Source organism: Zonotrichia albicollis, chromosome 3 (genome assembly GCF_047830755.1).
Source record: "Zonotrichia albicollis isolate bZonAlb1 chromosome 3, bZonAlb1.hap1, whole genome shotgun sequence".
NCBI lineage: Eukaryota > Metazoa > Chordata > Aves > Passeriformes > Passerellidae > Zonotrichia > Zonotrichia albicollis.
In genome coordinates, this window is record NC_133821.1 from 101,953,891 (window position 1) to 101,980,738 (window position 26,848).

At 42.2% G+C, this 26,848-nt stretch overlaps 1 protein-coding gene across 1 annotated transcript; it reads left to right on the forward strand.

Annotated features, from left to right (window-relative positions):
- Window positions 1-2,026: 2,026 nt before the first annotated feature.
- Window positions 2,027-26,593, forward strand: TBX18 (T-box transcription factor 18). Its single transcript, XM_074538303.1, has 9 exons — window positions 2,027-2,433; window positions 2,712-3,385; window positions 4,196-4,379; window positions 5,891-5,992; window positions 8,984-9,155; window positions 15,480-15,647; window positions 16,837-16,901; window positions 20,498-20,592; window positions 23,104-26,593. The coding sequence occupies exons 2-9, from the start codon at window positions 3,115-3,117 to the stop codon at window positions 23,826-23,828; spliced, it is 1,782 nt and encodes a 593-aa protein (XP_074394404.1). The 5' UTR covers window positions 2,027-2,433; window positions 2,712-3,114; the 3' UTR covers window positions 23,829-26,593.
- The last annotated feature ends 255 nt before the right edge of the window (window positions 26,594-26,848 follow it).

Sequence of the window (26,848 nt, forward strand, 5' to 3'; positions counted from 1 at the left end):
AGGACAGAAGAATATCTTTCTGGTGGAAAACAATACATTTTTTTCCCCTCAAGTCTAAATATGTTACTCTCCTACATCCAATAAGCATTGCCTCACCAATTGCCTAAAAACCCAGACTGCATTTTAAAGTCCGGAAATAAAAGTAACCCCAGAAAGGTGTTTTGGATATATATATTATTCCATTAGCAGATCACTATATATAGAGATTCTTCTCTCTTTCATCATCCCATAAAAAATTAATCGGACAGACATATGGATAACAGGTTGTTCGATAAATTTAAATCCAAATAGTTATTTCAAAAAGTCAAGAAATGAAAACAACATGCCACATAGCAACCTACAGAAATCTAGGAAGCAGTAAAAAAAAAAAATCAACAACAAGGGGCATTCATCTAAAAACAAAAACAATCCGGGCGATCTGTCCATCCGCCGCAGAGCGGGCAGGCTGCGCGCACCCCGCTGCGCGGCGCGGAGGGGTGCGGAGCGGTGCGGAGCAAGGGCTCAGGGTCTCCTCGGAGGGAACGCGGGGCGGCTGGCTCTAGAGGCAGGGAAAGAATAAAAAACGGGCAGGATCAACAACCCCGTGCCCAGAGGCTTCTGCGGGACCTCCGCGGTATCACCGCCGCTCCGTCCCGGTCCCTGCCTGCGCTCCGCAGCCGCCCTGGCCGGAGCTGCGCACGGAGAGCCCGGCCGAGGAGCGGAGCGAGTCGCCCCTACGCCGGCAGGTCCCGGGGCCGCGCTCCGCGCCCGGCCGCGTCTCTCCAGCAGCTCAGCCTCGCTCCAAAGCCCCCGCGCCCCCCGGAGCTCGCCCTCCTCCTCCTCCTCCCGCGCTCCTCCGCGCCCGTCCCGGGCCGCGGCGGCGGAGGGGCGGTCGGTACCTGCTCCCGCGGGCCTCGCCGGGGCCGCGGCACCGGTGGCGGTGGCGTGTGTGGCCCGGCGGCCGCGGGCGGCGGAAGGCACCGTCGGAGATGGGCGGGCGGGAGAGGAGGCTGCGGGAGCGCCCTCGGACAGATAGCATCCATTTCCTTCCTTCCTTCCTCTATCGATCTCATCTCCACCGCGACGGCGTTTAAACTCCTGCAAGATCCTCTATCTTAGCACGTTTCGATCACTCCCGCACATCTGATTTCCTTCAGATTCAATCACGGCTGGAAAGGCAGAGCAGACTGACTTTAGACCACGGAACAGTTAATATGTCCCAGATTTAATGTAAAGATAAACTCCACAGGACTGTGCATCGGTGACAGGCATTAAGCATTTTCTGCTCTCCTATCAATTCAGAGCGGCAGCAACTGCAGGGCAATTTTTTTCGTAATGACGAATTTTTCTCAGACAAGTTGCCATCTCTTCCAATGTGGAAAGAGTTAGTGCTCCTACGGCGGTTTCGTTTCTGTTTTATTTTTTCTTTAATTAATTATCTTTTTGTCACATACCTAATTTTTCACATCTGGAAAGTACTTTTACAATTTTAACGCTGATAACCTTATTCGAAGGGATAATTTATCTCTAGGGTATATTTATTAATCAGCCCATTCCTCACAGCCTCTGATGAAACAGCTATTGAAATTAGCGATAAATTTGCATTTTACGGGTAGGTAAAACGCGATAGTGGAAACGGTTACGTCTCCTAAATGGCAGCTATTTCCGTTTCAGATTAGGATCAGAAATCTCAGCTGTGCCACTCGACGGCCCGAACAGGACCTCCAAGACTGTGACACAGGCGAACCACATCACGAATTTGCTTCTCTCCGTTCCCCAAAACAGAATGAGTTTGAGATCCTAGTCCCCTAAACAGTGAAATATTCCCCAGTGATATTTTTTTACAGCTGGACGGTTTCTATTCTGTTTCTTTCAAGGGAGCAAGTCACTCCATTTAGTTCTGAGGATTAAAAAAAAAAAAAAAAAAAAAAAAAGGGAAAAATGTCTTAACAAGAGAAGAAAGAAAAAAAAAAGAAAAAGAAAAAAAAAGAAAAAAGAAAACACAACAAAAATCTCACTAGCTTTTTAATTTCCCTGGATATGCAAAGAAAAGAATATCTGGTTCCAAAACTTCAGTAGTTTTCACTCACTGGAAAGATACGAAAGAGGATTTTCCCTATGACTATTTTATGCACCTGAATATGATTATTACTAAAGTTGCTGTGGCTGGATGCCTTGGTGTTCATACAAGGTTCGGTTTAAATCTCGTTTTATTGCAGCCTCAGCGCTAATGGGTTGGGTTTAGCGGAGGTTGTGGACGCTACGCTGGAACCTCACTGCAGCCAGAGCTTGAATAACAACGCGATGAATCTCCAAGCGCAACAGTAACAGCAATAATTCCTAATTCCTTACAGCAAAACAGGGCACAACGTCATTTTTTAACGTCCGAACTGTTTTCCCGGCCGAAGCGCCGCGCTCCAGGGGAGCCCCCCTTCCCTCTGCGTTCCGAGGGAGGTAGGGCTGGGGGCGGGGGTGTCCCCTTGCGTTCATTGCGGGCGCATCTGCCGCGGGACGGGGCCGCGGGGCTCTCAGGCCGGGCGGGGCGGGCGCGGGTCGCGGGGCGCTCCCCCGGCCGCGGCGGCGGGGCCCCCTGGAAGGGCGGCGGGGCCGGGGCGGCGGGGCCGGGGCGGCGCTGATTGGGCTGCGGGCGGCGGAGCCGCGCCGCCCCCGCCCCGCGGCTCCGCCCGGCCCCCGCCGCCGCAGTGACACTAATGAGCGAGTTCTTCCCACAGGTCTCCTGCCTGGAAGTGCTGACAGATCAAGGCAACAAATTTCAATTACAAGCCCTAATTTGTGTCCGCAGAGCGTTTGTTACCCATGTCAGCCCTGCCTGGCCCATCAGACGGGGAAGAACGTGGAGGAGGAGGAGGAGGAGGGGAAGAGAAGGAACGCATCTGCAGAAAGGAATAGAATTTTTTTCCACTGAAAAAAACCCCAAAACAATCCCCCCCCCCCAAAAAAAAAAAAAAAAACTTGGCTGATAACTCGGATTTAAAAAGAAAGGCGAGGAAAAGCCCCAGCCCCTTGCCTGCGCGGTCGGGAGGACGGGAGGGCGGCCGGCGCTGCGGGCCGGGCGCGGGTGCCGGTGCCGGCGGCCGCGGGGCGCCTGGATGCGCGGGCTCTAGGGTGGCGGGCATGGCCGACAAGCGGCGGTCCTCGCCAGGCACCACCATGAGCCTCAAGGCTCACGCCTTCTCCGTGGAGGCTCTCATCGGGGCCGAGAAGCAGCAGCAGCAGCAGCAGCAGCCGCCGCGGCAGCCCAAGCGGAGGAAGCTGGGCGGCGAGGACGAGGCGGCCGAGGACGAAGGCGGCAGCGGCTACTGCGCCAAGAGCTCTCCCGCCGCCGCCGCTGCCGGCAGGACCTGCGGGGACATGGACCTGGGCTGCGCCGCCCGCGGCCCCGCCGGTGAGTGCCGCCCCGCTCCCGCTCCCGCCGCTGCCCGGCCCCGCTCCTCGGCCAGGCTCGGCATCCCCGCTCCCCGCCGCGACCGGCGCTTTCATTCCCCGTTATCCCTTCTGTCTCTCCACGCTGCGTGGGCACCCACCACTCTTCCCGCCGGCCTGGCGGTGAGATCCGCGGAGCCCCTCGGCCCCGGCACGGGCAGGGCGGCTGCCGGCGGGGCTGTCGGTGCCGCGGCGCGGTGCAGCGACGGCGGGGGCTGTCCCGAGCCCTGTTTCCGAGGAAAGGCAAAAGCTTATATGACACATATGTGTATGTGTGCTGCTGAAAGTGCATATGCAACTATGTATATAATTACGTGTGCATATATACATACATATATACATATACATATACATATACATATACATATACATATACATATACATATACATATACATATATACATACATATGTAAATGTATGTATACACATAGACACACACACAGCACCTACATATATGTGTGTGGGTAATTTGCTGTGTGTGGAGGGGAGCGCAGTTTCACGCTACAGAGCAGAAGCCCGTAGCCAAACGAAATGCGCCGCCGTCCTCGCACCCCGCACGGGCTGCGCCCGCCTCGGCCCGGGCCCGGCGTGGTGGCCATGGGGGCAGCTGGTCCCTGGCAGCCCGGCCGTGCTGCCGCGGTCCCGGCGCTCGGGTTGCGCCCGTCCCCGGAGCCGAGGCTGCGGCCTGGCCTCTCGGCCGGGGCTGAGGGACGCCCCGATGGCGAAGTGGGCGCTGCCCCGGCCGCTATCGCTGCCCCGCTCTCTCCGCAGGCGGCTGCGAGGAGGGATTCCTGGCGGGCTCCCCGCCCGCCTCCCCCGGCGGCTCCCCCAAGGGCTCCCGGCCCGGCTCGCCGCTGCCCACGCCGCAGGCGCCGCGCGTGGACCTGCAGGGCGCCGAGCTCTGGAAGCGCTTCCACGAGATCGGCACCGAGATGATCATCACCAAGGCGGGAAGGTAACGGGCACGGCGGGGCCGCCACCCGCGCGCTCCCGGGCGGGAGGGCACATCAAAGCGGGCCCGAACCGGGGGAACCCTCCAGATTTACGAGGCAGGTAGATGGCGATAATGTTAGATGGGCACGGGAGCATGTGGCGTTTCGGGTTTCCTGTTCATTAGGGCGAGGTCTGGGAGCGCAGTGCCCTTGTGGGGGGAAGCTTTTCCCCTTTCCAGGGGATACACATGGTAAAAACCTGGGAAGTATAAAAGTATTTGAACTTATTAGAAATTACAAAAACATATTTTATTGAATCCATATGCTACCGTCTGCATTTTCAGAGAGGCTTTATTAATGATTGAAACGCAGTCTTAAACAGCACAAAGCTGCATTTGTCTTAAAGAGAGTCCAGTCGGGGATTTTCTGTTTTATCTTACAGGTGCACTGAAATAACAGCAAAAACTAGTTAGCCGTAGTCAGGTTTTTACCCTCCTGCTTATTCAGAAATGGCGGAGATAGGATTTTTGTTTCCAGTAACTACTCGTAATGGATTGGGTTTTAATATATATGTTTTTTAGCACAGCAGTAAATACTGAGTAAACTAGAATAACTTTCAGGTTTATAAAATGCAGAAGAGTATTTTATTAGCGTGCAGTTAGGACTTTTTTTTTAAATTTTTTTTGGTGCTTCAAGAAATTTTCTGATAAAAAGCATGCCAAGCTAAGAGCTAAGGGCAGTTTTATGTTCAAACCACATCATTGGTTAATTAATCCGTTTCTCCACAGAAGGATCTAAATCTTGGACGTTTGGTTTTTTGTCGTTTTTGTTTTATTTTTTTTCCCCAGAAATTTGCTCGTAGGTTCGTTTCTGCTTTCAATAAAGAAGTTTTACTATACCTTTCAAAGACAGGGTAGCTCTCGCACTTCACCTTTAGTAAGTTGCAGACAGGAAGTCCCGTGTCAATAAAGACCACATTGTTGGGTTAGAGCATGGCACATTGGCTTTTATAACTGCATCCTTGCGGTGTTATAATTGTATCACCGTAGATTTAGCTTTCTAATTCGCTGCTACAGCAATGATACACCATTTTTCTGCTGTCACTTGAACCTTAATGGCAATTTGCCTTTCTGTAAGCCTTGGGCTTCCTGGGTGGAGGTGGTGTTTGCACATCTCCAGGAATACATTTCTTACTAATATCTCAAATGGGTTTTAAATGTGTGTACTGCTAAAGTAAAGTCTCAAACCCAAATGATTTACTGTCTAACAATAAAGTTGAAATGATGTGGTAATAGCTGTACTCCCAAAGCGTATCCCCAAACATACAAAGCATTGTTCGAGTAAATGCACTTTAGAAATCTGTTTTGACATATCGAATGGGCCATTTCATGGCTATGTAACTATAATCGTCCAAAAGGACTCCGTAGGCCAAAAGGAAGAACGAGAAAAATCCCACGAAGCGGTTACTTTTCCTAAACAACCATTCCCGAGTCTGTTTCGTATTAAAAATGACCTCTCTCTTTCCAATGTTCAGGCGGATGTTTCCTGCAATGAGAGTGAAGATCTCAGGTTTAGACCCACATCAGCAGTATTACATTGCTATGGATATTGTGCCAGTGGATAACAAAAGATACAGGTATGGTGACTTTAAGGCAAAAAACATATGATGTAAGCCATAGGGTGCTTGGCTGTTGGAGGAAAATATTAACACAACATAAATTAGCAGAAGATCATGTTTTACTCTCCTTGAAGGTTCTTATTTTCATCCCAGTGTATTTTAGAAGACCATATTGTACCAAGTATGCAAAGGCAACTAAATTTTGTATTGAAGCTCTTTATAATGCATTTGCCTCACACTGTGTATGTACTGTGGGCAGATGCTCAGGTTGGGCTTTCAAAGTGCAGTTCTAGTGCAGTCAGGAAATGTTATAATATTTTATTCCTGCTCCTGTCAGTAGGAATTATTTCCTATTAACCAATAAATATGAAAATGTACATTTTTTAGTGCCAAATGGTATTACCATTAACTGATAACGTTATTAGCATGGATATCTGATTTAAATAACTTACAAGCTATGTAATGTGACTTAATAAGTAAGTCATGCTTCAAATAGCTTATAGAATTTAATTTTAAAAGTGCGATATTTGGTAGCTTAAACTAAAAAAGGTAATATTTCTAATTACTGTTATTTAAAGAATTAATGGCATTATTGTCTGGAGAATGATGTGAGGAACAAAAGAGGTTGTTCTCTGAACATTTAGGAGAGTAATTTTGTGCTAGGCTCTCACTGTTTTGAGGGTAGTTGTGTTTCGAGGGAGCTGGTTGGGCTGTGCAGAAGCCACTTGTCCTGTGGAAACGTTTGCAGGATTGCAAGGAACGCAGCAGTTCCTGTTGTGAGTTGAAGCCGTTTCCAAGGTCCTGCTTTCCAGATGCAATCCCATGCTCCAGAGTAGCCAGGGGGGAAGCCCGGCCAGAGTAGCTCAGAGGAGACAGGATCAGGTCTTTACCAATTGTGGGTCTGATTGTTTTAACCTATACTTAGCATAATGTAGGGAAAACCACTGCAGATTTAATTCTAGAACTAGGAATATTTCAGACCATGATTAAAAGGTTGGTTCTGCAGGAATGCTGCCTTGTTTCCTAAGCAAATGCTGTCCTGTGTTTTTCCTGTACTTACCTCATTGACTGCTATTTTGCCATTTTCTTGTGTGGTGTATTAGACCTTTCTTAGGAGCATTTTTGATTTTGAGTTTTTCTACACGGGGCACCAGACACCAGGGCTGACGATGCTCAGCATATACAGTCAGGGGATTATTTCCTGTATCTGCCATAGAAGGAAAAAAAATTTCTTTTTCCTTGTACCAGTGCAGCGCAGTTCAAATGGAAGCTTTTTTTTTCTGCTTTGTGTTACCTGTGTGCATTTGCTTAACAATCTAAATGTATAATTCCTAGAAGGTCTGAACAATTCATAAATCCATAGAAAAACCAAGGTAATAATTCCAAATTTATTAAAATATTAATACTAAAAATTAAAAGTGGTTATACCGAGTATGAATTGTTTAAACCTCATTTCATTTAAAATAATTACACTCATACTGACCTACACTGTCTTCACAGTGTGCTACATGGTGCCCAGATAACTGAAGTAACTTAATGAGAGTTGTAGGAAGGACGGTATTTTCTTAGCTGGCAAACTAAAAATTTTTTAATTCATGTATTAGTATGTATTAGCTTTTATCATGTATTCATGCCTTTAAGCTTTCCACTAAATGTTAATGTTTTACATGTTTTACTTTGTGCCGCTTCTCATTCTATTCTGTGCTTTTTATTGCTGTCTGTTATTTCAACTCTGGCTGTTTGTGCAGTTTCACACACTGTCTTGCAGATCTTTAAATTTCATAGAAATGACAGCAGTCACATGGAGCCTAGTCTTTAGACTGCTGACAGAGCAGACAGCAAAACTAATGGAAATGAAGAAAATTACATATAGGTCTGGACTTTCAGCAAAATTTGATCTTATAAATATTTGGAAGCTTACGCTGTAGCTCAAAATGTGTATTTATCACTGAATTTTTATTTATGTGCATTTATAAGTTTATTTACTTTTCCAGGAAAAGCATATATTTAGTATAAACCAAGATATATAAAATAAATGAAAAATGTTACAACAGTGCTCTGGGGTGGAGAATTTGTTTGCAGGAGAGAATTTGTCCACCATTCTAGATCTTAGCTATGCAGCTTGATCTGAATTGTATGGAGCGACACCTGCATTGGATCATTTTGTTTTCTGTTCTGACTGTGTTGCTTGTCTTCTAATAAGGAACTGAATTGTGCAAATACATGATTTGATGAAGTCTTTCTTGTTTTCATTTAAAAATACAGCTGAATTACTGGATTTTTACTGTACTTGAAAAAGATAACTTTCAATTAATGCTTTTTAAACTGCTTTGTGAAGTGCCCGCCTTCAAAATAGGTTTTTAACCAAAGCAGGCACATTTTTTGTTATAAAATCATCTTGTCAGCACTGGCCTATCAAATGAAATACAGACTCCATGTCTTCATTTTTTTTAGTTTTTTTGCAATACTATTTAAGCCTATTAATATTGTCTACCGAAATATCAAGAGCATAGTTTCTCATACTTTCATTGTTTTTCTCTATCATAATGATCTTTCCCTTCAATAGCTTTATTTATAGAGTCTTGTATTAGACTCAACATGATAAATCTTCCAAATATGGAATTACTACTCAATTTGATAAAAGAAGGACCAGATTCTTCCCTATTTGCTGATGCCTTTTCAGAGCAGAGCTGTGTAGCAGTCAATGAACTGACACCAGTTTAAAGCTCATTTTGAAACCTAGTGTTGAGACTGTGACTGATTTTAGAAAGAGCAAGGTCAGGTCAGAGCATGGATTTTAGCTTTATTTTTGCAGGTGCCAGGACTATGTTTTGAAACAAAAAAACAAACAAATAAAATTTCTTTTTATTTATGCAAAATTGTGCTTTTTCATGTTTTGCTAATTGATGGGTTTTTGCTGTAAGCATAGGCCCTAATTTATTCATGCTGAATGGGTCTAATAGATTGTTTTGGTGCTAGTGGTTAGAGGTATTTGTTTTCTTTTTACAGGTATGTCTATCATAGTTCCAAGTGGATGGTGGCTGGAAATGCTGACTCCCCGGTGCCGCCTCGGGTTTATATTCACCCTGACTCACCCGCCTCGGGGGAGACGTGGATGAGACAAGTGATCAGCTTCGACAAACTGAAGCTTACCAACAACGAGCTGGATGATCAGGGGCATGTGAGTACTTGCTCTTTCTCGGTGGCATTATGTGTAGGCACGTTGCTCAGCCCTGAGAGGCTCTGACGTACAGCTGCGGGGTGCCAGAAATAGGCTTGACTTTTCAGAGTTGTTTTGGAACTTCACTGTCCACATCTAAAAGCTTCTTACTTTCTGCTCCAATAATTAACTGCTTATTAGAGCCTGCTGTTTTACTCCCCCCTCAAATAGAGAACTCCTTCTGCAAAGTAAGACTTTACAAGGCTAAATTGCCTAATACAGAGGGGCAGAATTGCTCTCAGTATTTCCCACCGAGCGTGTTACTTGCAACTTCTCCTCCGATCGAAAAGGACTCTAATTCACAAGTGGCTAGGAGAAACATTAGTAGTGTGTAATAACTTCACATGAATAAAAATACACTTAAGTATTTTCTTAACCTAAACGTTTGTGTGAAATCCCGTGAGGTGTTAATAATTGCAGTCAAAAACGAACAACATGGGAGCTGGGTTTGCTCTGATGATGATTTATTGCATACCTTATGAAGCAAGACCCCTTCACAGCTGAGGCTCATTACTTCTGGAAAAGCTGGCGAAGACGTATGCAGTATGAGTGTTCTGTTTGCAAGTTCTAAATTGTTTAGTTATGACATTATCTAATGTGACAAAATGTGTTATGTTAATATTTCCTTTTCTCTTCAAAACTGTTGAAACATGACAGATGTAAGCCAGTATCATTCCAGCAATCCCTAAAATAGTTTTACTTGACACCTTAAGAAATAATTAAAAAATGAGGATTGTTTTTAGTCGGGGTGAATTCTTTGATTTTACTAACCCCTGTAATAAATGACAAATGTTGGCATCCTTTCAGAAGAAGCATCGAGTTCCAAGTGGTAGAGTTTTAAGATGTTAGAGGAAAGTTTTGAGACAGGATGTGGATTCCATTGTCCTTAGCGTAACCCAATTTATTAACCAGGACACTTTCTCCTGCAAGGAAAGGAGTGAAAGAAAATATACCTGGCACGGAGCACAAAGATACTACACTCATCTTTCGGTATGGTTGTAGCTCTGTGACATTGAGCCAGGTATTTTGCTAATACATAGTCAGAGATTTTTCTCCCTAATTTGTGTTTGAAAATGCAATGATCAGAGGCAGGAATACAGGCTCATAGCTGACCTAACAAATGTGATAACAAGGATAAAAAGACTTCCATTTGTGCAATAATTTTCATTATTTTATTTTGTTCTTCCTTAAAAGAAATGGGGGGGTATTCATGCCTCTTAAGTTAGCAGTGCTTTTCTTAGGATAGTACAAAAGAGGTTTTATATTGCTTCTTTCCAGAATTACAGTTATGGGGTCTTATTTGGCCGTGTCCATTTGAGTTCAGGTTAGCATATGAAGTTCCTTTAGTTTCCCCAGGATTTGTGTATTTGTGATTCCTCTCAAGTGGGACTTGTTTTCCTGAGTCTGTTGTAAGGGATTTGAAAGTGAAGCAGATGCAAATGGATAAAATGTTGCTTTTCCAGCAGTGCGCTGGTTTTTGTACTCAGCGGGTGCAGACGGACGATCTGCGGGTACTGTGTGGTCCATCCATGCACTTGCAGTTGCAAACTGCCCTGTGATAAAATCTCAGCTATGCAGAGAATTGTGTTATTCTTTTATTCCATCCCAGATTTTAGCTTTGTGTTTATTCTGAACTGAAACCTGTGTAGTATACACAGCAGACCATTATTTGTAATACGGGGGGATATAAATTTTCTGGTCTTTAGTTAACTATTTTGGCTTGGAAACGAGTGAAGCAAAGCTCAAGTACAGTGATTTGAGACACATTGAACTGATTCAGAGCTATGGCAGTGCCCCTCCTCCCCAAAATGGAAATTTAAGTATTAAAATAAAAGGACAAAAGAAGGATGACTGTAAAATAATTTCATATTTCTCAAATCTGGAAAATTGAAAACATGTCATTCATAATTACCAGAAAAGGCAAAAGCAGAAAGCAGAAAAGAGTCTCTTCCAATGGGTACATTTTTTCTTTTAAAGCTATGGTAGTGTGGAATGCTGTATTGAAAAAGCTATGTAGCCTCTGAATGCCTCTAGCAATAATGGAAAACGAATAATCATATTTTGTGATGAATATAAAAAAACCAATTGTTTCTCATAAGCAAGAAGAAACCATTTTTCTCAGGAGGGTACCAGGGGATGGATGGCGAATTAGAAGAGCTAGGAGTCAAGGCAGTAGAGTCCCTCCAATATTTACTCTTATATCAGAAGTTCTGACTCTCCCACCCCTTATGGGACATGGGGTATATTTTAGATTATTAGAAAGTAGTTTTTTTCCTCTCATGTGTAGGCAGAGTGGTTCAGAGAAACCTCAGTGGGATTTCCACCAAGCAGCATTGGCCTTTAGCTGTTGTTCTTTGGGAACGCTTTCCCTGCTTTCTGCTTCTGGCAATTTAATCCTTGTTGAACTTGTTCCTTTATGCTTCCTGTTGGAGGTGTAAGCTTTTGCAGAGGTTTTGTGTTAAAGTTCTGGGGGTCGGTTTTGATCTTGAAGGCTTTGAGGTAGGGAGCTTGCATTATGTCAGTCTAGAGCCTTTTTACCTATTCTAGAGTATCAACTCTCATGATCTCTGAGGGAAGTGGTTCATGTCAGTGGGAATAGAGACAGTATTTGCAAACAGGCTCTAAGGTAGAATTTGTGTGCAGTATTTATGTTGTGGCAGTAGTTGGTGGCAGCCGGTTCATTCCCCTTGCATTGTGTTGCCCTGGGATTAGCATTCTGTGAAGGAGATCAGCCATCTCTAAGAGCCTCACTGCCCGAGCACTTTCCAGGTTCCATGCTGCCTGCTGCTGTTTTCATCAGCATTTCAAGTGGGACTTTGTGACTGTGCAGTTTTATAGTGCTGCTGAGCTCAGAGGTTTTTGAAGAATCTGCACATAGGACACTCTCTGATACACAGGTTCCGCTTGTAGTCTGCGGACATGAAGCAAAATTTGTACAGACATGTTTTCCTTGTGTGTTTCTGATCTCAACAGAAGTTTCAGAGTGAATTTCCTGCTTTGGAAATACTATAGAGTCATTAAGACACACGCTATAGCTTTTATGTGTTTCATCTAAGTTGTGAAACTAAGGAAAAGTAAACCTGGATTTTGCAGTTGTCACTGAAAAGTGCATGGTCTGGATGCTCTTTGTTAATGCCTCTCATCCCTCTCTCATCTGTGGAGTGAGTGCTGCATTGTAAAAGCAGTCTCTCCCTCTGGCTGGTTAGAGCTGGCTAATTTTTCTATTTCAATGCAGTTTTTAAACTGAATTTCAGTGGAGGGGAAAAGTCAACATTTTTTATGCTATTTTCCATGCTTTTCAACTGAGTATTTTTTGATGCAGAGGAACATCTTTTAACTTTTAGTGAAAATGAGGCTGTTAGTGTGTTAATTGTTCCTTGGTGGTTGGGGTGGGTTTTTTCCCCATTTGAAAGTGGGGCGAGGCTGGAAGCAGAGGCGGACTGTAACTCTGCCCAGACTTGGCTCCAAGTAGCGAGCTCTGCTTACAGTCAGTGGGCACTTATATGTGCTTGTCACAATGAAAAGCTGTGAAACATCAGTATTTGCACTTGCAGTTTTCATCCAGTACAGAGGGAATCTGTGCTCCTCAGCCCCACACACTTCCCTAACTGCAGAGAGCCTGCATGCTTGTGCTTTGGAGAGAGGATAAAGGAGGATTTTCAGCAAAATCAGCAGCAAGGAGTGTGTCGGTAGTGGGGAGGTGACCGTGTAGTCTTGGCACAGCCAAGTGGCTGCAGGGTTGGTGTCTCCCCTGTGAAGGAGTTTCTGGCTCTCATTTGTTCTGGCTGAGATGGTTGTGCCATGTGGTGCTCACGCTCAGGGCTAACTCTGAGGCCTCATCGTGGCAGCAGCTCTCAAAAGCCATTGCAGAGGTAATCCCAGCTTTGTGTGGCTGCAGGAGTTCTGGTGGCCTTTGCTCTGCCTCCTACCTGCAGTGTCTTCTGTCTGATCACGATTTCTTGACAGCTGCTGTGGCCAAAGTTTAATTTTACTTTTTGTGAGAGGTTTTTCCGCATGAAGTGTTTTCATCTTGTTCTGTGAGGACTTTGTAGAGAGAGGCAGGCTCTTCAGCTGTGAGTTGAATGTAATGCCAGTTCATATTTGGGAACATAGTGAGATTTCTGATTGGGGTTTTTTGTGTTGGATTTTAAGGGCATGAAGGGAAAGTTACTTTTACTGCAGAAAAACTGTTAGATCCCATTGGTGCTTTTAAATGTGAAAGCCCTGTTAAATAAAATGCCAAAGTCTCCTTTCCCTTAGCTTTTTATTTACAGTAGCTTTAGGTGATGCTTTGAATAATAGAGCTAGATTGTTTTTGGAGTGGAGATGTTGCATCTCCTTCTCCTTCTATGTCCTGTCTTCAAATGTTGCATTTTAATTCACAAGGGCTTTGCAGTTATGCATTATTTAGAGTTTGGAGTCCTTCAGATCATGAACAAAGATCCCATTGTTAGAAGACATGGTACTAAGTCAAGGAAAAAAATATTGCTATGGAGTTGCTAATTGCCAAAACAGCATGTCAGCACAGAAAATTTCAGTAAAAGACAGAGGCCAGACAGGTTGTTCCTAGGAGATGACATGGATCAGTTTAGCTGTAATAGCCACCCAGATAAGCAGTGGGAGGTGTTCATCCATGTGCTGCTTTGATATCACTTGTTCTGGTGTGTGAGCAGAGCTCTTTGTAGCTGCCAGGGTTATCACTGGTGTGTGGGCCAGCAGTGGTTTGCACCACAGAGCTGATGGGGTCAAGTAATCCGTGTGGGAGAGAACATGGCATGCTCAGTGGCACCCAGACAAATGGCAAGGCACAGAATTGCAGTGGATATGAACTGTGCAACATCTTTTCTTGATAATTTCTTTTTCTGTTCCACCAGCATCTCCCCTGGCACCACTGGGTGTTCACAGGGAAACAGGGTGAGGAATGTGCTGCCCTCTCTGCATTTTCATTTTGTAGATCTTTGCCATTGGAGAACTGAAAGGAGTGTTGTAGAAGAGAAAACACTTTTGCACAATAAAAAATCTTGCTCTGTTCAGAAATTCGAAAAAGACTTCATATGAGAACATCCATAGGACACTCCCTGAGCAAATTAATTGGAGCTTGTGATGTCATTGTCAAAACCTTACTTAAGGGCTAATAAAACCCCTGATTATCCAGAAACTGGCCTTACCAAAACAGGGTCATGTAATCTGGCCAGGACCAAGTGTATTAAACTAGCCAAACTCTAGTTTATCCAAACAAATGTAATGTCCTCTATATAATTTGGGTGAATGAACTTCCATGGTGTCTGACATAGGGGCTCTGTTGAGTGCTTGAGCACACGCACATTCTGAGCCTACTCAAGGAGCAGGAAATTAAAAAGCTTCCCCAGAATGTTGATTAGTGGTTCCACAGGCCAATAGCCATAGGACTATTTATTTATCAAGTTACTAATTTCTTAGGTCTTCCAACAATAACAGCTGAATTTCAATTTTTTTTTCTTGAAATTTTTTATTTTAATAGTGGTTAGCTGAAGTGGAGTAAAATAGAGGAAAAATTCTGTATTTTAAATCTCATTTAAAATTGAGGTACAGTACCAAGAGGTATCTGTGTGTTTAATTTATGCAGTATGCTTCCACTCCTCTTTTATGATTTATTTTTGATTGAGTTTTTTGAATGCTGGGAGGGCTTTTTAATTGAAATTCGCTGTCTGTTTTATGGATCGTTTGCTAGTAACACTTTGGAGTTTTGGATTTTGTTATCATTTTACTCTTAATTTTATGCTTCTTCAGACTGTGAGAGTCTCAGCTTGTGTTCCAACCAAGATTTGTTTCCAGCCTTTGGGATATAAGGAAAAAATTGCTCTAATAGAACATCCTGAAGATTCCAAAAACAAAAGGCAAATTTCTGCTGCTTTTAATCCTGTTAGGTCAAATCCAGACTTCAGTGGAAAAAAGTGACAAAACTTTCATAATTCTAGTGGGACCTAGACTTCATTCCTGAATTCTCTTTTTGTTTTTTGTTTTTTGGGTTTTTTTTTTCTTTTTTTGAGCCAGTTTCAAATGAGCCAATCTCTGAATTTGGAGCTCCTGAGTCGTAATTTTTAAAAGCTTAGGGTTGGTAATAACATAAATGCACAGGGATTAGACTACTGTAACAAGAACCTTCAGAGGTTAAGGAAAACATTTGATTTCCAGTAAGTGGCATGGTAAACACATACCATAATCTGTTCCAAAAAGCTATTAGTCCTGAAACAGCAGGGTGTCCTTTCTAACAAATGTTATCTTTTTCCTTGCATGACTGCATAGATTATCCTTCACTCTATGCATAAATATCAGCCTCGTGTCCACGTCATCCGAAAAGACTGTGGCGATGATCTGTCCCCTGTCAAGCCCATCCCTTCGGGAGAGGGGGTGAAAGCCTTCTCCTTCCCCGAGACAGTCTTCACTACTGTCACAGCATACCAAAATCAACAGGTAATTCAGGCTTTCTGGTTAGCGCTTTATGGGCTTTTCAGAGCAGACCAGAGATGTAAGAGATAGGAGAAAAGTAGACGCTGTCATTATATCACTTATGAAAATAGAGCTATCTATTTTTTACTACAAGTTGTTTTCACTGTTAGTATTGTTGCAGTGCCTGGAGGCTGTAGCTGAGCCTTCAGAGATGCTGCATGTAAAAAAAAAATTTCTTATTATTAAGATCACACAGTCCAATTAGCATGCTTAATGGTGTCTTGATTATAAAAACAGTATTGAAGAACAAGGCAAGAGCAGTCTAATTTTTAAAGGTGTTTCTGTACCTTTAAATGTGAATATGTGTCAGGAGAGACTTTTTAAAGCACTTTTGTTCTTGACTCCAGTGCTTTTAATACTCCCAGGACCTTAACAGAGAAGCTGAGTTCTGAAGAAAGTTGCAGTTGTTTTTATTAACTGCATTCAGCCTCTATTATTAAGGACAATTTATCTGGGTCCACATGGATTCAAAGTCAAAAGTGAACTGCAGGTTGTATCACTCAGCTCTTTCTACCTCTCGTTTAAGTTTCAGCATACATAGTTATTATTGTGACATTTTATTACTTCCGTATAAATTATTGCAGCTGTGGTTTTTGAAATTTTGAAATACTCATTGATAACTTCACAAAGAGAGGAGCAGGAGAGCTATGTAAATACTGAAATATAAGTTTTTGGTGATTTTCTCATTTTTTAAAATAAATTACAGTTATTTGGGGTGTGGTGTGTTTTGCTGGGTTTTTGGTAGATTTGTTTGGTTTGGGTTTTTTTTTTTTTTTTCATGGAGGATAATAACCTAGAGATAATCTCTCTTTTCACATTCCTGTCTTGACCAGTACAGAAATAAAATTTAATTTAAATTTCATTGCAGTTAGACAGTGAACTCTCTTAAATGAAGAATGACTTTTGCCTGAAGTTTTTTCTCAGTAATTCCTACTGCCATTTGACAGCTTTAAATACCTATTAGCTTCTCCAGGGACATGCAAAAATAATGATCAGAAGATGGTCCTTATTTTGCTATGTTTCAGGACAGCAATCTAAACCATTCAAATATGAAGATATTTCCTCTGTCAGCTTTTTTTTCTGTCAGTAGAGTTGTTTTCCGTGCTACTTATCTGAGTTGACAGGCAATAATTTTTCTTAACAATATTCACAGATAACTCGTCTGAAGATCGATAGGAACCCATTCGCCAAAGGCTTTAGAGATTCGGGCCGTAACAGGTAGGTGTTGGGGAGGAGCTGGGCTGCTTCCTGCTGACAGGATTAGTTTGTGGAGGCTCTTCAAAGCCAACACTTGTACTTACAGACAAACTAATTTGAGAACTCAGACTCCCTGAGGGACCACTCAGACTTCCCAGCAATGATCTCTGTGGGGAATCGCCATTGCTACACTTCTGACCATCTAGGTCAGGAACAGACTGGCACTTGGCTTGACTCATGTGCTCAAGTTTCCTTTCAGTGGAAGCGCTGACACACCATGGAGGCTGCAAATGGACTTAATGTATGCTCAGGTCCGTGATTTCAGGCTGTGCTTGAAATCTCCTCTTTCTCCTGGCTGGAGACAAGTTGCAGATGCCATTGTCAAACTACAAGCTCAGGTTCTCCTGCAAGTAAGGGGCACATAGGATGGGTTAATGACTGTTTCCCCGTTAAGGGGGAGAACTGGTTTGTGCAGTAACCTTATGTTTAGTACACTTGCCTGGGAGGTGGGAGACCTGTATTCAAGTGTCTGTTTCGTCTAAAGAGTTTTAAATCCACTTCCTAGGTGAATACCTTTCCTAGCAGGCTATAGAAGACCTTGAAATGAGGCTGGTTGCCACCTCTTCTGTGGTGGATGGACTGATTAATTGCTTGTTCTCTCTTGATCTGTGAATCTTTCAAAATAGCAGTGGGAAATCTGTGTAGTGCAAAGTGGAGACTTAGGTCTGGTCCAGGCTGCCAGTGCCAATGAGGTATTTTATCCAATGACTTTAATGCAAGCTACTTAAGCCTGTTTTGAATTGTATGTTAAACCATTTCAGCTAAAAAAAAAAAAAAAAAGCAGTGTTTCATTGTGGTGTATAGTATACATCAGTTCCAGCTACCACATTGTGTTTGGTGTCTGCAGCTGCTATATTTATGACCAGGCCTTGCAGAGAAGGGAGCAAACTGTGCTGGTAGGAATGATCAGAGAGTTTCTTTTTGATAGTTGTTTTATTGAGCTTCTCTGTTAGCAGAAGTTACAGCATTAAAGCCCGTTTTACATAAAACCCAAGTTACATAAAACCTGAAGCTGGACAGTAAATGACAGTAGTTTTTGGAAAATGACTACTTATAGAAGGGATGACGTAGTTGCAAAGATTTACAGATATTCACTGTATGAATTCTATTCTTCTTAGTATGTCTGAGATTTTGTATTCTAGCAAGAAATAAGAATCCATGTTCTGGCCACTCACATATATAGAGCTTTGCCCTCTTTTGTAGGTTTCTGGTTAGAAATGAAGTGCACAGTAGCTTCCAGGTAAATGCAGTGACTGAAGAAGAAAAACATGCTGTGTGTACTTTGGGAAGAAGAAGGGTTGCCATATGTGCCCTGTTTGAAAGCTCTCTCTCCCCTAGGCAGTGTCTCTGCTGTGCTTGCTGTTTGCAGAACTATAAAATAAGCACTATGGAATCTCCTAAGTGTGAAACCCTGGTCCTCTGAAAAGTGCAAATTTAGATGGACCTAGAATTTCTTCCATGAGAAACAAGAGAAGATATCCTTTTAGACAGCAAGGAAAGAATTGTTCAGAAATTAGTTTTGAACAGGATGTGGCAGGACAGCTCTGGAATTATCTGAGGAGGATGTAGGAATGCTGCATCTGCAACCACACAAATACAGTTATGGGACTGGGTGTATCCAGAGAGGAGGTTTTTGTTTGGCTGCTAGTAACAGTCTGGTTCAGGCATTGGGAAAAAAAGCAAGATATTTTGATTGAAAGTTATTTTAAATGGAAATTGATTAGGAAGGGAAGTTCTGAAGGAAGAGCCAGCATCTCTAAAATGTTTTGGAGCAGCCTTTAGATGAGATCTGGGTGTTTTTATTCTACAAACACACTCGTTACAGAATTGACTCTGCAAACTCTTGTTTGTTGCAAATTGACATTGTTTCACTGAAGTCAGTGTCACTGGTTTTTTTTTGTAGTCTGCATTACTGGATAAGTATGTTTGGCAATTCAGCTCAGAATTTTAATTGTCAGGGAAAATTTCTATCGCTATACTCAGCAGATTATTGTTTTGCTCTGTTACTAAATACTGAAATTAAATGTTAAGGTTCTGTTATCCTCATTGTTCTAGCCGGTGTTTTTATCATTGAGGCATTTTAGTCTGCAACAAGGTTAAAAAAATACTGTGGTTAAATTATACCAAACTTTTCAATATTGTTTTTATGCAGCAATCTCACTCTGCACTGCTGCGTGCAGTAATTCAGTTTAATTAAAAATATGCCCTTCTAGGTCATTCCTGTTCAGTCCCATGGGCCATTTTACAGAAATCAGTACCTTCACCTTTTAAAAACATTCCCAGTGCATTTGCAAAGTGCAACAGACTTTAGGTGCTGAGAATAGTTTCATTCTTCAGTTGGGCCTGAAGTTTGACCCTATAAAATCTTTTACTCAGGAAAGGACCAGAATTTCTCCCTTTAAATACTTTGGGAAAACCATAACTGTTTTGTTAAATAAACCTGGGCATTTGATAGCGCAAATTAGGGTGGTGATAAAATGTGGAAATTGTTCAAAGGCATCTTGTATAAATTATCGCCTTGGCTACACTCCTCCAGGAGGTGGCTTTTATCTCCGCTTTAACTAGAAATGAAAATTCACCATTACTGCAGAAAATTAAGGCTATCTTTTTAGGCCAGGTTCAGCTAATAAACGCTTTATAAATGTTTCCTGACAGACATTTGTGTTCCTGCGGGAAGGAGTAGTACCAGAACATGCCGGTTGCTTCAGACTGGTCTATTTGCGTAATTCAAGTTTACAAATACTGCTGCTCAAAGGCAAGCACTTGTATTTGGTGTGTGCCTGATGCTGATACTCAACAGGCCTCTGGGGCCCAGCAGCCAAAAATAACACCAAAATTATACCTCTAAGTTTGTATACCTCTGAGGTGTATTATTCATAAAAAATTGTCAGAAAACAAATGGGCCTTTATCTTCAGGAAGCAGAGAGTTTTCTGAATAGTGTCTGACACCATTGTCTACACAGTTCTGATTTCTCAGGACACTATTGCAAAAAAATGAGCTAAAACTTTTAGTTTCTAAAGGTATTTTGCTTAGCAAAATAACATTGTTTTTTTTACACATGATTTTGGTAGCAAAATAGCTGTACATCCTTGCCTTGCTCATGTTCTAAGTGCAATTTTCCAGCTCATCAGTAGTGACTGGGAATCCTGTTTTAATAGAAGTTGCCAGTGAATCACCTTTATTCTAGGAAGAAATAGCAGATCATTCCTCTGGCAGTTAAAACTTTAACTGCCAGAGGAATGGTCTCTTTAAGAAATATACTAGCAAAACATTTAAAATCATTTTAGTCAAATCTTCCCACTCAAACAGCCCTCCCAAAAGGCCCAAAATATTGAAATAGAGAGCCAGGCCTGTGGAATTGGAAAACCCTTTGTGCAGCCCAGTGGTTGCAGGTCCCTGTGGTCTCACGGATGGGCTGTAAGGATCTTTTCTAAAAAGTAAAATCAACTTGTAAATATTCCTGAAATGCCTATATGTTTCTGAGGTGGAGTATCCAGAGATGTGTGGCAAAATACAGCTTGCTTTCATGACACCATGATTCTTTTGTTCTAAATAGAATGGGACTGGAAGCTCTGGTAGAGTCTTATGCCTTCTGGAGACCTTCTCTGAGGACACTTACATTTGAAGACATACCTGGGATACCCAAACAAGGTAACAAGTGTCTTTGGGCTCTTTCAAAACAAAAATGAAAGATGAAACTTTGCCCATCATACTTTAAAAAACTCTAAGTAAATGTGTCACTCACAAGGCAAAAACAACCAACTAACCATAGAGCAGCCATCCCCTCTCATCAGAGTTATTCTAAGTTAGAAAACTAATGCTAACTCAACCACCGTGGCAATAAAAATGTTAGATTGTAAAGAAAAATCAGATGACATGTGGAGGAGAATGCCAGTTATTTAAGGATTGAATGACCTATTCCTTAGTGTTATGCTCTGGCTAGATACAAAAGGTAGAGATCACTTAGAGATGAATTCTGTTGTACACATCCAAACTGCAGCATAGGAGTTACTTGTGTTTTTAAGAAAAAAAAATTAAAATGGAATGAGAGAAGAAATGTTCTTTTAAGCAATGAATAAATAGGAGGAAGCCTAATTTTTTTTCTTCTTAGAACCTCTTTATGATCTTAAAGACCTGAAAATTGTTCAGTAAACAGGTCAACAACTTTTTCTGCATCCTAGAGCTTAAAGAAATGCATCACCTCTCTGTTTTGCTTTTTGCTGCTCTTCACTCTTTGTTGAAAACCTTTGTTTCCACTTTTCCCATTGTGCAGGTAGTATCATGAATGAGAAAAATATTTCAATGGTCCATTTGGACAGAGTGTGGAACCTCTACTCTTTTCTGAGTTCTTTTATTTCCTGATTATACACCAATGCACATAGAAAACCTCTTGGCCTTTTCCCAGCTAAATCAAACATTTTGCTCCCAATTCTTTGCATTTTCTGCTACCAAATTTACAGACATCCAGTCAGGTTTCTTGATAATGTATTGATTGCAAAGCTGTTAAACATCTTCAGAGCAAAAACTCAGAACATAGAGAAATTCAGAAAAATTGCTTTTGTCAACTTTTTGCTTCACTCCTTTGAGAAATCTTGTGTATCAGTGCTTGATGTGGGCAACTGAAAGGAAGGTTTGTGCCAAGTCATTGGATGAGTGTCGGCAGAGTTTTGGGGGTGAAGGATGGTCTCATCAAAAAGGCCTTTAATGAGAAGATAGAATGAGACCTGAAATACCTTGTCAGACTGTGTAAGACTGGAAAGCAACTGATGATGCAGTTAATCCATTTAGGAGACTGACAAGCTTTATTGGCTGTTTGTGTGTAGGAGCATTGTTTGGGAGCAGGGGAACCGCTGCCCTGAGCTTCTCACTTCCTTTTCTGCTGGTTCCTGAGGTTAAGAAGATTGTTGAAGTTACTCTTGATATTCTGGGAATGGAAACTTGTAAAATCTTTAGCCATCTATACCTTGGACACAGAGACTTTGTGAAAGACCCCATTAGAAATTTGTCCTGGTTGTTAATGCTGAAAGTGACCATCTTCAGGTAGCAGAGGCACTGATGGAGATTAAAAGAAAAATGTGTCTTATCATTTCTGTAATGTGGCAGTGCCTAAGGATGCCTTGTGATTCTGGTGTCCTGTTAACAGAGAAGCAGCAGCAGGCAGTGATCTTTAATAATGTGTTTTTCTTTTTTCTGGCTCACCTATTATGATAGTCTGTTAACTTATTGACAGAACTTCTCTCTTTGCAGCATCAAGCTGTTGGATTGTTAGTGTGATTCATAAACAGGACATCTTCCTTGTTAAGTGTCTTCTGCCTGGGAGACTGTAAAAGGCCCCAGTTAATTTTTCCATGCTCAGTTTTCAGGAAAATGCAGTATTTTAAGAAAAGAAGGTCTTCCTTGCAGCTGGGAAACTTTCAGTCCTGAGAAAAGGTTTCACCTGTGGCAAGCATTGTGCTTTCAGGAGCATTCAGCACTGGTATTTGTAATATAAAGTTCTGATATCAGTAAATGAACAATTTCCAAACAGTTTTCTGCAAACCTACCCATTCCGGAAATGAAGCAGCTATGTGCACTGTACAGCCCTCACTTTTCCTGAAGTTATTCTGAATTTTTTGGTTGTTCTCAGAATTTTTTTGGTTTGAAGTCAGAAGTTTTTTTGTTCTGAAGTTGGGAATTTTCCCGAAGCTGTTGTCTGTGAGAGCCTCTGAGCTAAGGATCTGGTTCCTCAGCTGGTGCTCTGACAGTGACAGGCACAGAGCACTTGAAACACATTCTGCACTGTAGCAAGAGCATAGACAAGCCAAAACTCATAATATTGAAGAAGGCTTCCTGTGATGGGGTACTCACTTGGCTACATCTTAACTGCCATGAAATTTCCTTCCATGTCATATAAGTAGCAGTTAACCTTTTGGACAGGAGCTCTAATTACTGAGCGATGGTTGTAAAAACATAACTTCAATTCTCTTTCTTGGTCAAGTTGTTTATTTAGAAACATGCATGTGGTTCACTCACACATTTTCCTGCACATGTATGTAAAAGTTTTTAATTAATATGAGTTGGATTTCATCTCAAGGGTTATTATAAAAGACAAAGGTCTTGATCTTTCACCTAGGAAGCGAACCTTTCCCAATGCGCTTCTTACACTGTAACATTCTCTTCCAGGAAATGCAGGTTCCTCTACTTTACTCCAGGGATCTGGCAGTGGAGTGCCATCTACCCACCCTCACCTTTTACCGGGCTCCCCTTGCTCCTCTCCAGCCTTCCACCTCAGCCCCAACACCAGCCAGCTGTGCACCCTTGCCCCAGCTGACTACACCGCGTGTGCGCGCTCCGGCCTGGCGCTGAACAGGTACAGCACTTCCCTGGCTGAGACCTACAACCGGCTCACCAGCCAGGCTGGTGAGACCTTCGCTGCCCCCAGGACTCCCTCCTACGTCGGCGTGTCCAGCAGCACAACTGTGAATATGTCCATGAGCGGCAGTGACGGGGATGCCTTCAGCTGCCCGCAGACTGGCTTATCCATGCAGATTTCAGGGATGTCTCCACAGCTCCAGTACATCATGCCCTCCCCATCCAGCAATGCCTTTACCACTAACCAGACCCACCAAGGCTCCTACAACACGTTTAGACTGCACAGTCCCTGTGCGCTCTATGGATATAACTTTTCCACATCCCCTAAACTGGCTGCCAGTCCTGAGAAAATCGTTTCTTCCCAAGGAAGTTTCTTGGGGTCCTCGCCAAGTGGAACCATGACGGATCGGCAGATGTTGCCCCCCGTGGAAGGAGTGCACTTACTTAGCAGTGGGGGGCAGCAGAATTTCTTTGACTCTAGGACCCTAGGAAGCTTGACACTCTCATCTTCTCAAGTGTCTGCACACATGGTTTGATGAAGCCTTTAAGTAAAAGTACAGTATGTTTGGTGTCTGCAATGTATTTCTTTTGGAATATGAAAGGACACTCGATGTAGCTTGTTAAGTGTGTGTATATATAATATGAGAGGAAGTTTTACTGAAATTTTGACTTGCTTCTGGCCAGATTATCCTCCTATTTTGAGTTACACAGAGTTTGCTACGGTGCAGACTGCTTTAGTTTTCTGGTATAATACACTTAGTTGTATAACACGTTGGGACATATGCAACAAATTAAGTAAGACTTCCTCCCCTTTCCCCCTCCTCTGTTCTAACCCCTTTAAAGAATGAAGTGACACTTGGAGTATTAAACAACAGAAAAAAGCCCACTTTTATTTCCTATATTACTAGCGAGTTTCTTTAAAACATTCATACAATAAGCTGATGCACCAAAGGCATTTTACAGGTTTCTTCTGTTATAAGTGATAAAAAGGGTATTTGGACTTCTTAGTGTTAAGCATCAAGCATCCAGCCTACAAAATAAATGGAAAGATTAGTTTGCCTTCTCATGATATGCTGGTTTTAGCTTATCAATGGCACAGCATTCTCACTAGAATTTGTTTTTTCAGCATTAGTCTAGATTTATGATTATATATCTGAAGACAAATAATGCATATTCAAATTGTGGTGATGGGAATAATTCAAATCACCAGCACTAGAAGCAGCATTCCTTTGTATGAAAGGAACATTGGGGTGCTTACTTTTTGTCAAAGGTAGGGCTAGATGCATTTTTTCCTCCAAATGCCTATAAGACATTTACTGGACAGTAGGATATTCTAATGTATCTTTGTTTTTTATATTTTTACTTTTTTAAAGGAAAATTCCGTTTGATTTAGAGAAAAAAAAAAAAGTGAGCCGAATGAGAAATTCTGTTATTGGTTTTACCTGTTTTGTGTGTGTGACATGTTTTGGGTTTGGTTTTTTTTCCTTTTGTTTGCTTGGTTGTTTTTTTTTTTTTTTCTGTTTTATTTTTTTCAATAAGGGCAAAAAGGTTCTGCATCCTCAGTATTACAAAAGTGACCCAGTTTGCTCAAAAGTGTTCCTGGAAGAAGAACGTTGTCATAGCTGCCTTCCTGTTGCTCTGGTTTTGTCTTGGAATAGGAGAGGTTTCCTTCATTCCCACCTCTGGTTTCTACATGGCACTTGTAAGAATGTAGATCACCATCTGCTCCTGACCGGACTTCTCCAGAGTCCCCAGGACACAGGGAGACACCATGGTGAAATTTCTGCCCTCATGCGCACCTGCACAGCCCAGGTGTGTATCAGTCCTTCTGCAACAGCTGCCCTCAGCTGCCCGTCTGTCAGGGCTGAGCCACAGGGGCTAGAAAACAAATTTTAGTGCTTGACAGAACAGGTCATCTTCAACAGTATGCCAATTCTAATTTATACTGTGCAGGTGATGTAAAGGCATTCTCAGGTGGGTACAGACATGCTTGAAAACGCTTCCCCAGTCAGCATTAAAGGAGATTAAGGTCTTTCAGGTGTATGTTTGTTGGATCTTTTGGGTGAAGGTGAATTTTTATGTGTCTCACGTGTTCTTATATCTTTTCGGGCAAATAGTGGGCTTACCCACTCTCACTTCAAAAAAGACTCATTTCAGCTAATATTTCTACAGTGGGACGGAAATAATATATGCAGAAACAGCTCTCTTGCTACCTCCTCTTATCTGGGAATAGGACAGCAATCTTTAAGCCTGTGTCTGAAGAATGCTTTATTTCTATTGGTTATGTATTTGTTTCTGTTAAAGATACATAAAAAGTTCTCTTTCAAAGTTAGAAAGAGAAGATGATGCGATTGAGGCGATGTGGGCTTGCTTCTTTGCTGTCTTAAACTTTCTAAGTGACCTTTCTGAGTATGTCTAAGTTCAGTCAGTCTCTATCAGACTTTTTTCTTCTGAAAACTGTGATAATAGCACTTCTCTTCCTCTGAGGAGGGGGTGACAGTACATTGAAGATGAAGATCATCTTTACATTTGCTGTGCTGTGGACAGTATGTTACAGATGAATGGCTGGGTGATGTTCATATATAAGGATAAAAAAGTAAATTCGTGCACTTCAGCTCTGTTGCTGGTCTTGGCAGTGCAGTGTCCTTTGAGGCAAATTTCCTAGAAAAGACCTGCAATGCTAAAAATGCTGTTCAAACTCATGCTATTGGTTTGTGAAATGGTTCTAAGGTGTGTAGAAGATGATAGGAAAATTTTCAGCTATGCAAATTGTCATAGCTCCATTGGTTTAAATTAAGAAGTAACTTGTGTGTAGTTATTCCTTCTCTAGGCAAAACTTCCAAATTTTGCAGTTGGAAAAACACTTAAGTGGAAAGATGGTACAACTAATCCATACTTGGAGAAGCATAAATAGCCATATCAGCTTAAGAGCTGTGACTAGGTAGAAATGTGGAAGAGCTAAATCATGTGTGTTCCTATAAGGAGAGAAAAAAAAAGGTTGTGCATGGATGTTCATGGTGGTGCTCCTGTCAAGACTATGTACTTTATTGTCTGGGAATTTTTTAGAACTGGTCTCTTATTTTTCCTCAAATTATTCTTATCATATAACCACCCAATATTGTTTTATTTGTTCCTTAAAATTTTAATAATATTGTAAATACTGGTTTGTCATTGTGAAAAGACTAGCTTTTTATCAATACAGTAAATGCTATATATGCATTATATCTATAATTATATATCTGTATTTTACAAAAGTGCCACAGAAAATATATTAAAGTGTGTATTCAAACACTTTTTACTACATTTGGAAAACTGAGAGGCTTGGGCCTATTTTTTTCACTACAGCTTCAGCAAGACCAAAGGCAGTGACTCGAAGGTAAGCTCTGAATTTCAGAGACTTAATACAGCAAGCCCAACAAGTCCACAATTCTTTAACCACCCGCAGTTGAACCTCTCTTGTTATTTCTATGTAAAAGAATCGCCCCAACAAATGCTGTGTATAAGGAGATAGTGGGCTGGAAGCAGAGCTGTGAGGTTTTTTGTGGGGAAAAGGGAC